Raw genomic sequence first — 22188 nt, forward strand, 5'->3', positions numbered from 1 at the left:
AGCACACATGCTAAATTTTAGCATTTTTATGTAAACATGCTACTGTTTTAGGCTAGCTCTGTGGCTTGTCTTGTCCAGTTACACCTAAAACTCAGGGATTCAGACACTCGGCACCATCTAATAACTCGGCGGCTTCCGGCAACCCCTGACCAGAGGTCCAGGGCACAGATAGCAAGCCCATCCAAATTTTCTAGTTACACATTATTATTTTATTGTAACATGCACCTTAATTGTAGTTAGTAGTCTTCATTGCTCATAAGTTTTCTGTGCATGACTGCTGTTTGCGGGTGAGTTATAGCAATTGTCCAGATAATTTGTTTACATTCTGGGGTGATATGTCATCAATTCATGGCTTCTGATGAGCTCGGCAATGGATGGGCAGCAATCAAGAGGTGATTATTGGAGGAGGACTATTTCTCTATTTCTTGAAGTAAAACGCTCTTTCTGTTCATCAGTCTGTACTAAATTTGTCTTAATTTTTAAATAATTCAGTTTCTTAAATTTTTACCCCTCATGTGAAGTCCCAGTTTTAATAATCTATCTCTAACACAACTGTTTGCCAAACGCAATGTGGCTTTTGTTCCACTAAGGTGCTATAGGAGCTCTCAAGCTCCGGATCCAACCGATACCTACAGCTTTCCACTGCTATCGTGTTGTTGGTAATGTTTTAGTGTGTTTCAATGACACATGTGGTTATTATGATCAACACAGACATAGAAAAATATCGCTATTTTTGGTGAACTGCTTGGATTATATCATTTTAATGCAAACTATGCAGTGTTTTAATTGCTGTCTTACATTTCAATGACATTGTCTGAATTGTTGTACATGGACGTTTAATTCTTACATCACAAACTAAAGTATGAATAAGGCAATTGTGGATGAGCTGAATGAATGAGCTCGATGCTGTTTTAAAGTGTTGTAATCGATTAATTAAAGTTTAAATATATAGTCCTTAGTCACAAATGCCTCAAAGGACTGCTATTGCTATTATTATTGTTGTCTACTGATTGACAAAACATACATGTATTTTTATGTATTGATTTCATTTTGTATACAAACATGGGTTAGTGTCAAAATATGCCTGTTAGGAGACTTTTTTCTTCCCCGGCCGGGACGGGCTAGCGTCATGTCACGTACAGTATCTGAAGTGTCTTCTTTCAGAATATCCTGACACTTACTAGACGGGTAGGTTTTTATAACATGAATTTAAAAATATAGATTTATTTCAGCTTCTGTGAATTTACTTTGTTGTTTTTGGTGTAAACTACTTAGGAGTCCCCAAACTAGACAATGTGAGCCGGATTCGGCCCGCCATCATCTACAAATGTAGGCACTACAATCTGCTCAATACTGTACTGATTAACATTACAAAAGAGAACCGTGGGATACTTCTTGTGTTTCCTTATTTGTATTTGACTTTATCAAATGGAAATATTTAGTGTTTGGGGCAGCCGAACCGGAACAGGAAAGAACAGAAAGAAAAAAGAAAAGACAACATTTTTTTTAAATTAAATAAATAATAAATAAACACATAAATAAATGTTTTATATACATATACACACACACACACAAAGCCTGGCCAGCATCAGAATTATTTTAACCCAATATCGCTACCCGGGTCAAAAACTTTGGGGACCCCTGGTGTTATCAGTTCTAAACTGCCCACCGGCTTGTTCTTCTTCGCTTGTCGATATCGTAGTGAGGAACTGGTTTCCAATCGCATAATCTTAGTGTGTCAATCTGATTCTCCCAAAGCCAAACACGATCAGATTAAGTTGTTTCTGGATCATTTTGAGCCAAATTATTTGAGGACTAATTTAGTGCATAGAAAAGTACTGAGTGTTTTAGCCCATTCCTACAGTTAGATTCCTACAGTCTTACTGTCAATGACAGTAAGTGTTTTTACGGTAATCCGAGGGCCAGCAGTCACAGTAGTTATGTGAAGATCAGACTTAGATACAAAGCAAATTGGGTACTTTCTTACCTATTAATTTATTTTATACTGAAGTAGCTTTGCGTGTAATGCTACTGTGTTGGTGTTGCTCTATTCTACTGCTGTTGTTGATATGTATGTGATACTTAATTGTAGTTAGTAGTGCAGGAGTACTATAGAGCAATTTCTCACAACCAATTTAGAAAACAGAGACTTTTCTAAACAATTGTAATGTTTTTGTTTTTTTATTGAAATCCACAACACATTTTATCCATGTTCATTCTGGTTGCCTTATTGTGGAAAAATGTAAGATTGTATTCGTTATTTCACTTGGTCAGTTATACAACACTTAAAGCATGCAGTTATGCAAACTAACTGCCAGATATTAAGAGTAGTCCTAAAAAAAATAAAAAAACAAGCATTGTCTTTGCATAGATTGATGAACAAATATTGTCTTACCATGTTGATCTCTGAAATGGTATCAATGCTGGCAATGTCCAAGCTCATACCAACGGTAACAGGACCATCTAGAAAAAAAAATATAAACAGTTTTCTTTTGCATGTGTCTCATATATTAATTGCATATTTATTTTAATGTCACTGAATGATACAATATTATGGGTAATCCAAAACCTTATCCTCATAAGTACCAATGACCTTATATTTTGGTACAATTAATAACTATCATTCGTTGTGAAATCATCCAGGAATTAGAGTTGTTTTCCCTCTATCACAATTAAAAATTACTACTTACTGTATCACTTCTAACATTTCAAAAAGAAAGCGGGTGTCTATGGTGCCTTCTGTTTCTCTACTGTAATGGGTTAGGATGTTTTGTAGACAAGTCTGACAGTGTGGACACATAATAAAGCTCTGCCATCTTTGAAAATTCCTTGCAGCTAAAAAAGGAAATAGCAAGAAATAATTTATATTAAGTCAGAACAATCCCAATTGTACCAAAGTTCATAGGGTGTTTAAGTGTCCTCTGTTTAGCTGAACAATGGAATATTTTTCGGCACGAAAGACCTTCTTCATGATCCATTTTTAAATATACCGTGCAATACAGACTCCACTAATTACAGAAGGAACAAGAATAGGCCAGCAAGTCTACATTAAACAAATAAATTAAGATTTTCCCTACTGCAACTCCCCCTCCGATGTAATACATTTCTAGTAAAACACAGTTTGCATCTAGCCCAGATTTACTGTAAGTAATTTTCCTTACTTTAAAATAAAGCATACACCTAAAAATGTATATTGTACGACATGCTGTTCTGTATATATATGTTTTTCATTTCCTCTTTGTGTTTCTCCAAGTAGTTGTTTCCTGTTTTCTGACAATTTTTCTTTCTGTTTCATTACCATGACGACCAAGGGAGGGAGGAGTACCTGCGCACACCTGTCCACAATCACCGTGATGGCATTTAAGCCAACCTGATTCACCTTGGGCTGTTGGATCTTTGATTCGTGCCCCAACATGTTCTTTCCACACCATTTTTGCCTCTGTTTCATGTCATTCCAGCTTGTTGTCTTTTGTTTAGTGTGAGATGGTGACTTGTCCAGAGTGTACCACGCCTGATATAGCGCTGAGATAGCCACCAGCACCCCCCGTGACCCCGAAAGGGACACGCGGTAGAAATGGATAGATAGATGATTACTTGGTACTTCTTACCCCAGCCTTCCTGATATTCGTTTTACTCTATCCTTAGATATATATTTATGTATATATATATATATATATATATATATATATATATATATATATATATATATATATATATATATATGTTCTGTCTTTCTCTTTTTCGTAGTTCTGTCGTTTCACTAGCTTCTCCCACTAGTGTCACTAGTTTTTTGTCACATTTAGAATTACATTTCCCCCTTGATCACTTCACTTATCTTCTCTGCAGTCTTCCTTTTGGTCCCTGTGGTCAGATCCTAACAAAAGATCCCACCATAGACATGGACACCGCAGAGACAGACCCCCTTAAAAAAGCTTGTCCATGAGCATGCCCAATGTACGCACCACCAGGAGAAACATCTCACCGAATTGGGTGCTGGTGTGAGCGGTCTTGCTGCACGCCAAGAGATTTGGATGGAAACCATCGAAGTCCAACTTACCACCATTGCCGCCTTGCTCCAGCTTGGGGCATCCGTTCGTCACACGCAGACTCCTGCTAATAGCGTCCTGTTTTACCCGGAGCTTTTTTCTTGTGACTCAGGTGATGTCAGAGCCTTTTCTGTCCAGTGTTCTGACCATTTTGAGCTTCAGCCAGCCGCTTTCCAAACCGAGCAAGCTCAAGTCGCGTTTGCCATCTCCAATTATGGGAATACTCGATATAGGGGAGGTTGTGAGACCATGAAGCAGGTTGTTGAAGACAGATACAGTGGATAGTGGCCTCGAAATCCTGGTTTCTTTGCTCTGTCCGGCCATTAGTCTGCGGGTGATACCCTGAGGACAAACAGACTAAGACTCCCACTGCCTTGCAAAAGGCCTTCCAGATGGCGGATGTGAACTGGGGGCCGCTGTCGGGGACCACATCTGCGGGGATACAATGGAGCATGTAGCCTGGGTAGGGCTGTGAAGTGAGCCTTTTAAAAAAAATGATTGACCATGATTAAATTAAAGTACCAATGATTGTCACACACACACACAAAGTGTGGCGAAATTATCCTCTGCATTTGACCCATTATCCTTGATCAGGATGATGGGTCGTCCTCATTTGACCATCATCCTTGATCAGGATGATGGGTCAAATGAAGACGACAGTGGGGCCGTTAGAAGGCGGAAGTGCTGTGAGACCAGGCCAATGTCAGATCATGGTCGAAAAGGGATGGAGGGAGGTCTTGGATGTCCAGCGGGAGCCTGGTGAGAGGGCTTTTTTTGCGGGAAGAGACAGAACAATCTCTGCCAAACTCCTTGACATCTGCCCTCATGGAAGGCCACCGAAACAGCTGTGCCAAAAGACAAAATGTACGGCTAACACCTGCCAGTCTGTAATTGTGGATCCAGAATAATGTATTGGAGTGGAGCTTGGGACCGACAAACGGCTGACCAACAGAACATTCAGCCAGAGCAGCTGGGTCCTTAAAGGCCGCCTACACCTCTTGTTCCACATCCTACCGGAGGCCCCTGAAGATCTGAGATGCAAGAAAAATTGCTACCGGGGGACGGTTATCCTCCACCACCGGGGAGTGTAACCTGGAAAGTGCATCAGGCTTGCCATACAAGAAACCTGGACAAAAAGTCAGGGTGTGACTAAATCTGGATAACAATAATGCCCACCGTGCCTGTCTGGGATTTAGTTTTTGGGTGGCATGAATGTAGGCCAGGTTTTTATGATCAGTGAATTGAGTGATTGGTCTTTGAGAGCCTTCCAAGAGATTGTGCTACTCCTGCAAGGCTAATTAATACTACGGCCAAAATGTCCCTGTTGCCAAGGTCATCATTTCTTTGAGCCGAAGTCAGGCAACGAGAAAAGAAGGCACAGGGGTGTATTTCACCACAGGAGTAGTCGCGCTTAGAGAGGATGGCCCCCACAACAGAGTGCCCGATAATCCATACAGGGTCTGCAGCTAATGGTGAGGAAGAAGGACGCAAGAGAATTAAAAATATATAGCTCAAAAGCCTCACGTTCTGGATTGGATATATTAAAAAGGCAAGATGTAGGGAGGGAGGCACCGAGAAAGTAAATGCGGGGGTAATGGCGTAGCTTGTTCCTCGCTGAACACCTCACGCAAGTCATGGTACATATGTGGAACAATAAAGAGATCGACCTCCTCTGGAATTACATTAACAATCGGATGGAGACACAGACGTGCAAATCTAAGACTGTGTGAATGGCAAAAAACACTCCACCTAAAAATATTAAATTTTTTCCAGTCAATATGTGGACTGTTCATGATGAACCATATGAGAAAGCACTACAAGTTCCAATTGTCAGGGATAGGACAAAACAATTGGTGCTCTATATGATTCCCCGACAATCGAAGGGTATGAGAAGCAGTCTGAAATGCTGTTTTGGCCAGCAGACGCCCGTCTAGTGAGTGTACAACTTTGGTTATCTCAAGCGGCAACACAGGTATATTATTTGTATCCTGACCTACTCTTCATTTAAAAAACAGTCATCAGGTCCAGAATCAATTCAAGTTTTACTGTCTAGGTTGTAGGTAGACCAGGACAGCATACCTGAAAGATACAGACGCTGGCAATGAGTACGGTGGAGGAAGAGCCAACATCAGTGTCACCCCACTAGGAGCATTGAACTATACCTGCTCACGTGGCCGCTGAATCGCAGGTCGTACAGGACACCGGGTGATGTTGTGGCTGACTTGTCCACATTACTGGCAGAAGTGTAGTCGCAAATGCTGACCTCTTTCGACTGATGCAGCTCTTCCAAGCTGTATCGGTTCCTCCAAGAGCTGCATGGAAGGCGGCCCGGATGTGCAGGAAGATGGAAAGATGGGTGTGGGATTCCCCTCCGTGTGGGATTCCCCTCCGTCAGTGTCGATCCTCTCGTTGTTTGTTGAGTCTCCTCTTGATACGGATAGCAAGGGCAATGAGCTCATTGATGTCCTTGGGAATGTCAATAGACACTATGTGGCTTTTTATGCAATCGTCCAAACCCTGACTAAAGGCGCCCAACAAGGAAGCTGAATTCCAGTCACTCTTCGTGGCGAGGGTACGAAACTGGATAGCATAGTCAGATACAGTCTTGTCGAGTCTTTTGAAAAGTCAATTCCAAGAGAATGAATGTCGCAATTTATATTTCATTGTAACATTCTTGCTGGCACAAAATCTGGCATTGTTGCGCTCAAATAGCCTCACCAATTTGGCCACACGGTTGGTTGTGTTTTTGATTGTTTCTTTAATTTAATGAATATCATCCGCTTGTTCTTCTAAGCACTCTCTTTAACATCCACTATCTCCTTTCCAATGGTTAGAATACAACGTTATGTCATTCTCTAGCTATAAGCTAATGCTAGCAAGTAAGACAGGATGTTTAGGGGCTAACGGTGGGGAAGTTCACAAGTCAAATTTATGTCCACGAACTAAAGCATAAAAAAGCCAAGAGACACCACCTATTTCTCGTGAGTGAGGTAACACTGTACCTCAGTCCTACAGGCGGTAAAAAATGGATGGATGGATGACTGTGCTTGTGGACCCTACATTACATACATACTTGCAGAATGTACAGTCATGATCAAAAGTTTACATACACTTGTAAATAACATAATGTCATGGCTGTCTTGAGTTTACAATAATTTCTACAACTCTTATTTTTTGGTGATAGAGTGATTGGAGCACATACTTGTTGGTCACAAAAAAAAACATTAATAAGGTTTGGTTCTTTTATAAATTTATTATGGGTCTACTGAAAATGTGACCAAATCTGCTGGGTCAAAAGTATACATAATATTCGGTTACATGTCCCTTGGCAAGTTTCACTGCAATAAGGCGCTTTTGGTAGCCATACACAAGCTTCTGGTAAGCTCCTGGTTGAATTGTTGACCACTCCTCTTGGTGCAGTTCAGCTAAATTTGTTGGTTTTTTGACATGGACGTCTTTCTTCAGCATTGTCCACACCTTTAAGCAAGGACTTTGGGAAGGCCATTCTAAAACTTTAATTCTAGTCTGATTTCGCCATTCCTTTACAACTTATGACATGTGTTTAGTGTCCTTGTCCTGTTGGAACACCCAACTGTGCCCAAAACCCAACCTCCAGGCTGTGATTTTAGGTTTTGAAGAATTTGGAGATAATCCTCCTTTTTCATTGTCTCATTTAAAACACCAGTTCCATTGGCAGCAAAACATAATGGTAAATGGGTTGTACTTGTATAGCGCTTTTCTAACCCTTTTTAAGGAGCCCAAAGCGCTTTGACAGTATTTCAACATTCGCCCATTCACAAACACATTCACACACTGACGGCGGGAGCTGCCATGCAAGGCGCTCACCAGGCCCCATCAGGAGTAAGGGTGAAGTGTCTTGCCCTAGGACACAACGGACGTGACTAGGATGGTAGAAGGTGGGGATTGAACCAGTAACCCTCAGATTGCTGGCACAGCCACTCTACCAACTTCGTCACGCCGTCCCCAATAATAATACTACCACCACCATGCTTGACGGTAGATTGTGTTCCTGGGATTAAAGGCCTCACCTTTTCTACTCCAAACATATTGCTGGATATTGTGGCTAAACAGCTCAATTTTTGTCTCATCTGACCACAGAAATTTCCTCCAGAAGGTCTTATCTTTGTCCATATGATGTAAAATGAAACATAAATTGAATTTTTTGTGACCAACAAGTATGTGCTACAATCACTCTATCACAAAAAAATAAGAATTGCAGAAATTATTGGAAACTCAAGACAGCCATGACATTATGTTCTTTACAAGTGTATGTAAACATTTGACCACCACGGTATATAAAACAGGGTTGAAGGTTTTTACAGGCGAAATAAATTGCATCCACATCATTGTGAGCTGCCTCTTATGAGCGTTTTTTTTTTTCATTATCGAGAATGCACAGAAAAGGAAAAAAAACATGTGTTCATGTCTTACAACAAGATTATGGATAATGGGCAAAATTCACCAAAAATTGCAGTTCCCCTTTAATACAGTAGTTGTTAATTATTATAGGATTATATGATAAACCAATTGAGTATCACAGCAAGCTTTGTTTTTAATAACAATTTCCCAAGCCATTTGTGCAGCTACATGTTGTTGCCTTTATCTTACTCTCAAAAAAGGGCCTCAGGTACTTGTTGTATCCTTTCATCAACTTCTGAATGGTTGGAGGCAAAATTTCTCCTTCCTTCACTTCTGCATTGAGCATGGTGTTCTCTAACAACCTAGAGGTGGACAGAAATAAATACAATTAGTAAGATTGTCTTCATTATTATACAATTTGTCACGCTTATGCATTGCAAACATTGCAAACATACATTTTGTCTCCCTTGCAAACTGACTGTGTACTGTATCTATAGCGTATTCGGTTAGTGCTGCTACAAATCTTGTAAACACATGCTGAGAGAAGACACAGCAGGATACAAATTGGTAAATTGGATTTTTTTTTTTAAAGAAACGGTGAAAAGGAAGCACACACATGAAAGGCTCATTTCAATTGTTTTCACTCACTTGGTTTCAGAATATTTGATCCACACCATCCAATCTCCCATGCTCATGTGTTTTAATTTGTCGCTTTCAAGAAATGAAGTCTTTTATTGTATGAGTGCTATCCTTACAGGCTCAATGGAGTGTGGGAAGATATTGCCAGCAATTGCAGCATGCACAAAGAAAAAGGTTCTCATTTTCAGCTGTATGTGTTTGTGGAGACGGCGTGAACTAAAGGCAGAAGATTTTCTTGTGAAGAAAATGCAGCTCCTGGGCAAATGCTCTGATGTAAGAAGGGAATGAAGGAGCAGAGATTAAGCCATGTGTGGAGAAAAGAGTCGTTTTGCCTATACACGCTGACAGCATCAGGTTCTGTCATTTCTATTCAACAACGACTAACATTTGTGAAATTGAAAAGCAAGATGCAAAATGATGGCGACACAACACCCTCTAAAACCATAGTCAAAATGCCGTGTTGGAAACACAAAATGTCATATTCAAAAGCAAAGAACAATTTATTTACCGGTCACCTTGCAATTTCTTGATCATTGCAAAACATTGTTGTCATTAAGCTGAACAATAATATACAGTTCAAATCCATTCATGAACCCTTTAATAACTGTAGAAATGTTCTAAAGCATACATCAACATTTCCATTTCAGAATGACAGATTTGAAAGAAAAATGAGGGTAAATATGGGATTTTCCTTTTAATGACAAATCACTGTTAAAAATGTAATGAAAAAAAAAGAAAGTAGTCAAACTCAGCGCTAACAATTGCGTCATCAGCTATGACGCAAACGCTTAACAGTTTGCATGTCTCAAAAAAGAGTTCTTATTAGGGTTGCAAAATTCCAGGAATATTCAAAGTTGGAAACTTTCCATGTGAAATAACGGGAATGTATGGGAAAAAAGGGGACTTAGCGAGAATTAATGGAAAATTAATGGGAATAAACATTGAATGCAACATGTTAGATCATGCAGCATGACTACTATCCAAAACAACCTGATTTAATGCAAATTCAATAGAAATTTAACCCTTCACTGTGCATTCCTCCATCACATGTGCAGGGCATTCTTCCATCATGTGCACGGATAATTCCCAGCATGCTACACACTACAGCACAGCTATTGAGGCCATACTAGTATTTGAGCCCAAGCACTTCATCCAGTCAGGTAAGTTTTGAGGATATTACTGGGGTAAATGTATTTGATCTGTGTACATTTGCAAATACTGTGCAAAGAGCTACGTCAAAAATGCCACAAAGATGCAGCAGCGTATAGACAAGTGCCCAATAATATATAATTATTGTTATTCCCCATTACTTCCCATATATTCCCAATAATTCCCATGGACGGTGTCCAACTTTGAATAATCATAAAATGGTCAATATTTCCAAACTTCCCGAGCCTAAATTCTCGTGGTAAATTTCTGGAAAGTTTTCGGAAATTTACCGGAAACTTTCCACCCCTTTGCAACCCTAATTCTTAGTGAGGAACTCTGTAATACTATGTTGTGAAAATGAAAAAAAATAAATACATTCAACGACTTTGGCTGAGGTGCTTATTACTGCTAATACAGGACCATGCCAGGACACTGTGATAAACTCGAAACTCCTAATAGGAATCTGTGGCTTGACACAATAAACGATGTATGGAAAATGGAGAAAATGGCTGATGTGGACAATTTACTTAGATATATGATATGCAGTACTTTTATGTATGATTTTGTGCCTCGGGAAAATATTTACAGCGCTTTATTGTTTCCACATGTTATGTTACAGCCATATTGCAAAACGGAATAAATCAATTTTTGTCCTCAAAATAGTACACAAATACCCCATGGTAACATGGTAACAATGTTAAAACATTTTCACAGCCTTTGCTCAATAGTTTGTTGATGCACCTTGAGCAGCAATTACAGCCTCAAGTCTTTTTGAATATGATGCCACACGCTTGGCACACATATCTTCAGGCAGTTTCGCCCATTTCTCTTTGCAGCACCTCTTTAGCTCCATCAGGTTGGATGGAAAGCGTTGGTGCACAAACATTTTCAGGTTTCTCAAGAGTTTCATTGTACTGAAGTCTGGGCTCTGGCTGTGCCACTCAAGGATGAAAAGAGTGGTTCTGAAGCCATTCCTCTGATATCTTGGCTGTGTGCTTGGGGTTGTCCTGCTGTAAGATGAAACGTCGCCCTAAATGTGAGTTCAGGAGTGCTATAGAGTAAGTTTCCATCCAGGATGTCTCTGTACATTGCTGTGTTCATATTTCCCTTTATCCTGACTAGTCTCCCAGTTCCTGCCGCTGAAAAACATCCCCACAGCATGATGCTGCCACCACCATGCTTCACTGTAGGGATGGTATTGGCCTGGTGATGAGCGCTGTCTAAATTTCCTCCAAATATGATGTTTGGTATTCACGCCAAATACTTAAATCGTTGTCTTATTAGACCGGGGAATGTAATGTTGTGGGAGTATTTCATGTGCTTCTTACTAAGGTATGGCTTCCATGGCTCTACCATGCCAGCCTGATTTGTGGATTGCTGCAAAGATTGTTGTCCTTCTGTAAGGGTCTTCTCTGTCCACAGAGCAGTCCAGAGGTCACACGCGCCCCCCGGGAAACATGCTTTTTTTTTTTACCAGAATATGTTGAAGAGTATGTAGCCCTTGGAATCACTGTAATCACGGTGGGAGACAACGAACGGCCGGTGTGTTGTTTCCTTTAATGTTTGTAAATTTGCAATGTAATGCCGTAAAATTATACTATATACGGTGGAGAGTGTGTGTGTGTGTGGGGGATGTGAGGGCGTCGGGGGCTGGTTTCAAAACTTCTTCCATTTACGGATGATGAACGCCACTATGCTCATTATTGAGACCTTCAAGGCAGCATATATCTGTCTGTACCCTTCATTCAGATTTGTGCCTCAAGACAATCCTGTTCCGGACGTCTACAGACAATTCCTTTGACATCAGTCTTGGTTTGTGCTCTGCCATGCACTCAAGGGTGGGATCTTACATATAAACACGTATGTGCCTTTACAAATTATGTCTAACCAACTGAATTACCCCAGGTGGACTCAGATAGAGCTGTAGAAACATCTTGAGGATGATCAGTTAAAACAGGATGCCGCTGCCCAGCAAAGGCTGTAAATACTTACAGTATGTGATAACTTAGTTTTTTTCAATACATTTGCAAAAAAGTTTCAAAATATTAGTCCTTATGGGTTATTATGGAGTATTGTGCGTAGATTGGGACAAAAATGAATTTATTCCATTTTGGAATAAGGCTGTTGTCACGTGTAGCGGGTCGGGTCGGGGTTTGTTCTCCAGGAATGCAGGACGGACAGCTCTGGACGACAGCGTGAGATAGGAGATTATTTATTAATCATACACGTACCAAAAAGACATAAACAAACACAAAAAAAACCTGCCGATCGCACGGGAAGCTAAGGCAACAACTTAGCACAGGAATACACCAAAGTGACAGTTGCATACCACAAACAATGAAGCCCACACCGACTGCGGTCTGGAATCGTCTTTAGGGGTGGGTTGAGGGAGGAAAGTAGAAGGGTAGAATCCTCCCCTTTAAATTGTCCAAAACGCCCCCCCCCCCCTCACCTGGGATTGTGTGGGAGGACAGAAAGAAAAAGTCTGTGACGTGGGCGGGGCATGAGTCCTTAGGGGCGGAGTTAGAGTTACTGGTGGCAGAGGTGACTGAAAAAAAATGCCTCTGACATCATTACCAACTGCCGGTAGAGTGACGACATCAAAGGGGGACGACGTAGCTATGTCTTTGACGCGCGTTTCCATTTGTCTTATAGCCCGGTCTGTGAACTGTTTGGCAAAGTAATGGATTGGATTACCAACCAAAGGCGGCAAGGAAGACTGGGCTGCTTGAGGAATATTGGGGGAACGAAGCGTCTTGACGGCGAAAAGACGCCTATCTGGCTGGCTTCCATCTTCACCAGCGCGTCTCCATCACCTCATGGTCCGTTTGCGGAAGAACGGAGGGTGGCTTTATTCTGTAACATGTAGCGGGTCGTGTCGGGGTTTGTTCTCCCGGAATGCAGGACGGACAGCTACGGACTACAGCTGTGGCGAGCAACGTGGATAAATAGTTCTCTGACTAGTGCTCAACAGCAGGTGAACGTGCAAAGCAATAATCAGAGGCAGGTGAAACCAATTAGCACCCATGATATCCAAAGACATGCACCTGGGGATAGGTTGATTGCATTGGCAACACTAAATTGGCCCTAGTGTGTGAATGTGAGTGTGAATGTTGTCTGTCTATCTGTGTTGGCCCTGCGATGAGGTGGCGACTTGTCCAGGGTGTACACCGCCTTCCGCCCGATTGTAGCTGAGATAGGCGCAAGCGCCCCCCGCGACCCCAAAAGGGAATAAGCGGTAGAAAATGGATGGATGGATGGATAACCAAAACAAACACCTGAAGTGCACAAAACAGGAACTAAGGGAGTCCAAAACTAACAGAACATAACTAAACAGAACATGATCCGGACCACAGATCATGACAGCTGTAACATAACAAAATGTGGAAAAAGTAATGCACTGAATACGTTTGGTATAGAGGCACCCTTTAATGACAACAAGGACGAAATAAAGTATTCCCACAATCATATTTTGTTTTGATTTGTTTGTGTGTATGTATTGATTTCTCCTAAGGTGAGCACATTTTTCAACAGAGATATCTACTGTATGTCTGAATCAAGTCATGACGTTTTAAAAATTAAGTTAAAAAAAACAAAACAGTTCTCGGCTTCTTCACAGAGTTTATAATTTGTCATTTCTTCTTCAATGTTATGGAAAGTAGGAGGAAGTTTGTCGTATGTTTCGATGAGACTTTTGTATACCACAAGTATAAACGTAGAATCAGAGGCTTATGGTTGTAGTAAAGATGTTTGGCAAATTTGCCTTCCTCAATTGATCCAAGATCATTTTAAAAGGGAATTGATTGATTTTATCGATACTAGAAATAGGAAAACGGCATACTTTATAAGAAGTTTAGCACTTTTAGAAATAAGGACGTTATTTACCCGTCTGTGACGTTATCCGAACAAAAATGGCGAATGGCTTCGGTGGTCGAGAAAGGTCATAACAAATGTCCATCCATACATCCATTTTCCTCCGCTGGTCCCTTTCAGGGTCTAAGACAATATCATTAATTGCAACACAAAAACTTTAGCTACAGCACGATTGGAAAGGCCACAACAAAGACAAACGACACAAAGCAATATTATAAAGCCACAACTTAAAATTAACCCACAGATGATGTGACTGACTTTCGGAACACAACAACAGGCACCCAAGGAAAAGTTATACCATGAGAAACACATTAATACAAGCGATAGATCAAGGATGCTATGGAAATCAGGAAGCGAGGGACCGAGCCCATCAACAGGGATGAGGGGGTATACATGCTTCCACACACCTGGGACACTCTCCTTCATGGTGAGGAACATAACACAGATATGTTGGTTACTAAAGTTTTATTGACATTTGCTGGAATGTTAAAAATATGAGCAGAACATGTTTCCTCTTGTTAATTCAACTATAAGTGTTGGTTGCACTCTATTCAAATAAAATGCAAATGCATGGGTCACTTATTTTTTGTTCGCCTGCTTGTTTGTATCCATAATTCATTTATATATAATTCTCTTACAAGAAAAAACAGGAATATAGAAAACTTTACCTGCAGTGTTTTCCATATTCCTGTCATTTCTTGCAAAATAATTATGTATAAATGAATTATGTATACAAACAAGCAAGTGAACGGCCACTGCATTTGCATTTTATTTGAGTGAAGTGCAACACTTTAAGTTGATATATATGTATAAAGGGTCCATATTGTGTGAATGTGAGTGGGAATGTTGACTGTCTATCTGTGTTGGCCCTTTGATGAGGTGGCGACTTGTCCAGGGTGTACGCTGCCGTCCGTCCATGTGTAGCTCCAGCACCCCCAGCGACCCCAAAAGGGACAAGCGGTAGGAAATGGATGGATGGATGTGTGTGAGTATGTATATATATATATATATATATATATATATATATATATATATATATATATACACATACATTTATATATATATATATATATATACACACACATACATTTATATATATATATATATATATATATATATATATATATATATATATACATACATACATATATACACACATACATTTATATATATATATATATATATATATATATATATATAAATGTATGTGTGTATATATGTATGTATGTATATATATATATATATATATATAAATGTATGTGTGTATATATATATATATATATATATATATATATATATATATATATATATATATAAATATATATATATATATATATATATATATATATATATATATATATATATATATTAGGAGTGGGCAAATTAATTACAAGTTAACTCATCAATCTATTAACGCCGCCAATATTTTATCGCACATTTGCGTATGTTGTTTACATGCTTTTATTTTGTTAACGCCTTTTCTTAACAAGATGGCGTTGCCCGGAAGGGCTTCGGCATCGAGGGGCTCTTGGTAAAGATGGAACATTTGGCAAAAATACCGGACAATTCTGCAAATTTCATGGCTGGCTTAAAGCGTGGTCACTCCGGAATCACTTACGACCGCCAGACAATTCTGAATGTGGATAGATCGGGCCATTTTGGACTGAATGACGCGTGCTTGCTAGACCGGCTAGCTAGCATGGGAATACTTTGCCGGCTACATCCAGCGGCCTGTGAAGCAGCGGAGTATATGTGTTGTCTGTCTAATTATGAATAATGCAGACAAGGCGTGTTGGCTGAGTTCTTAACGTTTGCTTTCAGAGCGTGCATATCACAACATACAAGATGCCGTCATGGAGACACAACCTATACCGGGCTACCGCGCATGCTCGTCACTCCTGTTGCATGCTGGGTAGGTGTAGTTCTTTTTTCCCCTGGCTCATAACATCACAATATAGTACCATGTATATGATGCGTTCAGTTTATCAAAGCACCAAGCAAACAATCGGAAAATTCCCATCATATCAATTCCTAGATATGGTCATAATTATTCTAAGTGCACTACGCAGAATAAACACAACATTATTAATATTGCTATTACGGATAATTTGAGCAAACATTCCCTAAAACAGCCCACTACCTATAATATAGGTTTTTTAAACATAAGATCCCTGATAAAAAAAATGTTTCTGCTGTTACCTCAGAAATTGCCTGTTCAGATGTTATGATTGTGGCTCAGAGATTTGTATGTAGATGATATTTATTTTCCATAACAAACAGGATAACTTAAATACCCTGGCAGTGGCAATAATCTTAAATGTTTGTATTTACATTTTTTGAGTGGATTTTCATAAAATATGCTATTTAACTGCTACTGTTTAACAAGGACTGATTCAAATTGTGTTTGCACAACAAATGTTTTGGCGCTTTTGTTCATGTGGGAGAATATTCCAATAAAGGTGCACTACACACTACTTTTGAATTCATTATTGGGCTCTGCGTATACAATGCAGTTAATCGCGATTAATCAGAGAAATAGTGCGATTAACTTCGATAAAAAATGTTAATCATTGCCCAGCCCTAATATATATATATATATATATATATATATATATATATATATATATATATATATATATATACCCATTAATCCATTTTCTACTGCTTGTCCCTCTTGGGGTGACGGGGGGTGCTGGAGCCTTTTTCAGCTGCACTCGGGTGGAAGGTAGCGTACACCTTCGACACGTTGCCACCTCATCGCAGGGCCAACACAAATAGACAGACAACATTCACACTCACATTCACAATTTAGTGTTGCCCATCAACCTATCCCCAGGTTCATATCTTTGGAGGTGGGAGGAAGCCCACGAAAGTCACAGGGAGAACATGGAAATACCGGTCCCCACTTTCATTTTGTTCTGTCAATGTTGCGCCAGAGTCAAAATAATTGCCCAGGTGTGCAGTAGATCATGAATGCAACACTTCCACTTACTGACCAAGCAATACTTCTTGTTTTTAAAAAAGGCTTGCACGTTGAATCAATTGAAACAACAGCAGTAATTTGAAATTAAATAATTACAGGGAGAGCAAACACAGTCTCTTTTTTTCATGGATTTAGGCATTTAACATCTCAGGCACCACACTCACAATGTTGATGCAGTAAAAATTCAATGTATTTTTAATTGATGTAATTTTAATTCAATGAGTTGCAGCTGGTGATGGGTACCAAATTTGGTACTTTTATTGGCAAGAACTGAATTCTGGGTATCGATTCAAGTAAAAACAGTGCGATATTTGTCACGCGTGATGTCATGCCTGTTTCATCGTCAAGTGTTCGAGCCTGTGTTTAGTCTGCAACCAATCACTCAAGACGCACTCTGAATAGACTCAAACCGTCTCTATGTAATACAACACATGTCCGGGCTTACAAAGAAACTATGCCTGATTAAAAAAAATGCCCCAAACTTAAAGTAAGGCTCCAGTTTTCCACAATTTGCTATCATGATGCTAATTTACATTGGCTTTTTTACATACATATGACCAGCGACGTGCAGTCAGGGGAGGCATGTTAGGCAGTGAATCACATGCCATCATGGAAAGAAAAAAATGTAAAAACAAAAAAAATAATAATTAAATTGTTATATGTATTCAGTGATTATACTTTATAAAATTCTTTTCCATTTAACTTTACCAGTTTTAGATTCTTTTTATTCAAAATCACTGAATTTTCCCATTTGCCGTTCAAATACTAAGAAGAGACTTCCGGTGAGTCACAGCCAGTTGAGCCTCACCATGGATTGCGCAATGACTCTGCTAACTGCTGGCTGCTGTGCAGTGAGACCGTATTGCTATATGAATTATATTATACATTTCCATAGTTTAGTTAGCGGAGGTATATAATGTACAGTGTATTTTGTCAACAACTATGCGTGTAACATATTTCTTGTGCTGGGCAATCATAAAACGGCTGCGAAGACGCACAGGGTGAGGCACACAGTTCTCCTGCCTCATGGTAGAGGGCGCTAGTGATCCCAGGGATCATTCTTGCGATTACTCGGCTGCAGAATAAGTGACAACAAGCTACAGTTAGCAAGTCAAATGCAGCGGCAGCGATCGTTTATTTTTTCCGCTCCCCTGGACTTTTAACATGGATGATTACATATCTAAAATAAAACAGTTTTCTAAACTGGACTTTCAATCGAAGCAGGAGGTAATAATTAAAGGAAGACCAACGCCGGAGCTAAAAGGTTTGCTTCAGACAGTGATCTCCATCAAGACAGAGATACTTTTAAAACTGAAAAAAAGATAAGGAAGACTTCTATAAACAAGTTATCGATGCTTTTGTTCAGAAGGAGCGGCGCATGGACTTCATTTATAAGCTTTGGTAAGACCATAATAATGTTTTTTTTATGAAATGTGATTTTTTGTGTGCTACAGTTTGTATGTGTAAAGAATGCTGGCATGAGCTTTTAAACATAACCTGTTAACTGCTGCCAATCAAATGGTGAATACGATACTCTTTAGGGTTCATATGTTTATAAATAAGACTGTGATTAAGTCAGTGCCTCACCAGCCATTAACCTCACCACACGTCACTGCATATGACTGATAAGCATTAGCGATTGTACGTGGCAATTTCAACACCTCCACATTTGGTAGTTAAAACTATAACCAAGCAAGTGTGTAATAAGTACACTATTTATAGTATAAGGATTTTGGGTGTAGGCCTTCAAGGTATAAGGCCTTTGTGTGTACTAAAACGTGCAAACTTCATAGCAAACGCAAAGCCAATTTACTCAACATGTGCACTGAGAATTGCGTCCTTTTAGTGAGCAGAATAAGGAGCACAATCCATTTAGCGTTTCTGTCTTCATGAATATGTGGAATATATGCTAATCATCACAACTACCACACTACTGGAAGGAGAAAGTGCAAATATAATGACTTACTCTGGCAAAAGAAGACAAATCAGCTTACAGCGGAGTGAATGGGAGGTCCTCATTTCAGCCTGTAAAACCCAATTAAAAACATCCAAAAAGTGCCAACAATACTCCATTTGCATTTCCTGACTTGAATATTAACCAAGTATTAATGATATTTTTATAATAAGCGCTAACGCAGACTACCTGTTTTTAGGGGCGCTGTGATCATGAGCTTATGTGCCTATGTTTATATCATCGAGTTGTCTGCTGTTTCCTCGCTTCCCTGCTCCTTGGAAGTTTATTGTAGAATATATATTATGCCTCTCGGCTGAGGATGTTTTCCGGCAAGTTGGTACACTTTGACAGCCCATTTAGACTCGGAAATGGTGATAATGACACACAAAGATGCTTGTCTTCACTTTCCTTTTCTTCGAGAGGATTAAGAGTAATCCTTCATCTAAATGGGACATATTAACATCCCAGCACTCCGCATCCTATTGACAGCAGACCTTATACAGTAAGTGATGCTGAATTATGTTTGTTGTCTCTTATATACGCTGCAGTAAGTAAAAAAAAAAAAAAAGCGAACGTTGTGATGAGTTTTTGAAATTTATGCCAAAAATTAGCAAAATAGGTAAATATTAATATATTAACCTTAAGGAAGATGTTTGGATAATTTTTAAGGGCTTTATAAGCAGAATAGAGTGGCTCCCGCCGGCTCCATTGTAAGCAGACTTTTGATCAAATGTATTTAATATTGTGAATGCATTTTTAAAAATCTATCCGTCGTCATGTTCATATTGATTGTGAACAGTAGGTAACATTCCAAAAACAGTGCAATTCTCCTTTAAGGGGCTGATTTAAATATTTTCAATTGATGTCTTAATGTATAATGTTACAATATGTATTTTCTTGCATATTCTTTTTCACAAGAGGCGCACTGAAGAAAAAAAAAATGGTTTCAATGTAGATGCACTGCAGGACTGCTTCCAAAGGGCCCATAAAATATGGTACATGTCTGCTGCATCTTTACAAACTGTGACGTCTTGGTGGCATCGTGGCGTGTGTTTGCGTTCTCGTGGTGCAGCGGAGATGGAACACAGCGTAAAGGTAGGAATGATGATTTATTTCTGACTACAAAAACGAACTAATAACAAAAACACTTGCACAAGGCACTATAGACAAACCAACAGAACTTAGCATAGGAGCTAGAAAGAACAGAAAGTGCTAGTATGTAAACTAGGGACAAGGAAATAAACAAAATAGCCTGGAAGCTAATCGAATAACAAAAGTACTTTACCACAATGCAGGAATGCGACATCATCTGTTGCGTGAGGCAAACTATAGTCCGAGAACAAAAGGCAAACAAAGACAGGCATATATAGGGGCAGAAATCATCAAGGGCAGGTGCGCGTGATCAAAAACCAGAAACAGGTGACACTAAATGCGTAACTAGGCAACCGAAACAAACCAGGAAGTGCCACCGGGAACTAAAGACGTCAAATACAAAACAGGCTGTGATAACAAAACAGAAACAAAACCAGAATATGACATGGTCCAAGACGTGGACCATGAAACAAACATACTAATGCGCAACAGGTAATAGCATTATAGAAATGTGCAGTAAATAATCGAGTGTCTTTGTGGTGATGCCTCCGTATAGTACCCACAAAAAAACAAATTTACATAAGGCAGTCTGCACCAATGTTCAATGGCACACAGTGTTAGTAGATCAAAATCAACACACCGACTAAAATTACACACTATTTTATAGTTTGCACACGCTGTTTAGCATTGGGTATTTGGATAATAGTAAATCATCCTTTGTGGTGTGCTGCAAAACACTATACTGGCATATTCAGCTTAAAAGCAAACGCTACTTCCTCGTTATGTAACAAAGCGATAATGTATCTTGATATTGAAGAAATGCAGTTTATTTGCGGTAATTAAAGTGATTATTACTAACTTAGGGAAGTAGCTGTTTCTGGACTTCAGCTCGGCATTCAACACCATTATCCCGCAGCACTTGGTGAGCAGACTGGCCCCCCTTGAATTCAGTACCCCCTATGCAACTGGCTGCTTGATTTCCTCACAGACAGACACCTCTGTGAGAGTGGGCGACAACATTTCCCCTCCAGTGCCATCTCCCTGAGCACCGGCTCCCTCCAGGGCTGCGTCCTGAGTCCGCTGCTGTTCACGCTGAGCCAGGTCTACTAGTAACCACATTGTTAATTATGCGGACGACACAACAGTAGTGGGCCTCATCCGTGAGAACAACGACATGGACCAGAGGCAGTAGGTGAAACATCTGGTTGACTGGTGCAGAACCAACAACCTGGTCCTGAACGTCGAAAAGACCAAGGAGATCATCGTCGACTTCAGGAACCACCCGTCCAGCCACGCTCCACTCTTCATCAACGGCACAGCGGTGGAGATAGTAAGCAGCACCAAGTTGCTGGGGGTGCAGATAACTGACAATACACAACAGAGCTCTTGTAAAAAGAGCTCAGCAGCACATGCACTTTTTGTGTCGGATGAAAAGAGCACAGCTCCCTCCCCCCATTTTCACCACATTCTACAGAGGCTCTATAGAGAGCATAATGACCAACTGCATCTCTGTCTGGACTGGAACCTGCAGTGCCTCAGATTAGAAGTCTGCAGAGAGTGGTGAGGACGGCGGAAAAGATCATCAGGACTCCTCTTCCTCCTATCCGGGAAATCGCAAAAAGCCGCTGCCTGACCAGGGCTCATAAAATCTGCAGAGACTCCTCCCACCCCCACCAATGACTGTTTTCACTGCTGGACTCTAGAATGAGGTTCTGCAGCCTCCGAAGCAGAACCTTCAGGTTCTGTAACAACTTCTTCCCTCAGGCCGTAAGACTCTTTAACGCATTATAATAATCCCCTCAATTCCCCCCAAAATGGATTAATTTACTAAAATATAAAGACAATATAACATACATACATAAACCTGGATGCATATGCTAACGTGAAAAACATTTATCCGTGCAGGAATCTATTTATTTATACCTACACCTTATTGCTTTTTTATCCTGCACTACTATGAGCTAATGCAACAAAATGTTGTTGTTATCTGTACTGTAAAGTTCAAATTTGAATGACAATATAAATGAAGTTTAATTCTAAGTCTAAATCTATGACCCACACTGGGTATGGAA

General features: G+C 39.9%; 1 protein-coding gene across 1 annotated transcript in view; it reads right to left on the reverse strand.

Annotated features, from left to right (window-relative positions):
• LOC133559271 (gamma-aminobutyric acid receptor subunit pi) overlaps positions 1 to 22188 on the reverse strand; it is a 161214-nt gene that overhangs the window by 48584 nt on the left and 90442 nt on the right. Inside the window, exons 3-4 of the mRNA XM_061910877.1 lie at positions 8676 to 8788; positions 2396 to 2463 (exon numbers count right to left, since the gene is read on the reverse strand). Of these exons, the coding sequence (XP_061766861.1) occupies positions 2396 to 2463; positions 8676 to 8788 (181 nt within the window). The remainder of the gene's footprint in view (positions 1 to 2395; positions 2464 to 8675; positions 8789 to 22188) is intronic.

This window comes from Nerophis ophidion, linkage group LG09, assembly GCF_033978795.1.
Source record: "Nerophis ophidion isolate RoL-2023_Sa linkage group LG09, RoL_Noph_v1.0, whole genome shotgun sequence".
Lineage (NCBI taxonomy): Eukaryota > Metazoa > Chordata > Actinopteri > Syngnathiformes > Syngnathidae > Nerophis > Nerophis ophidion.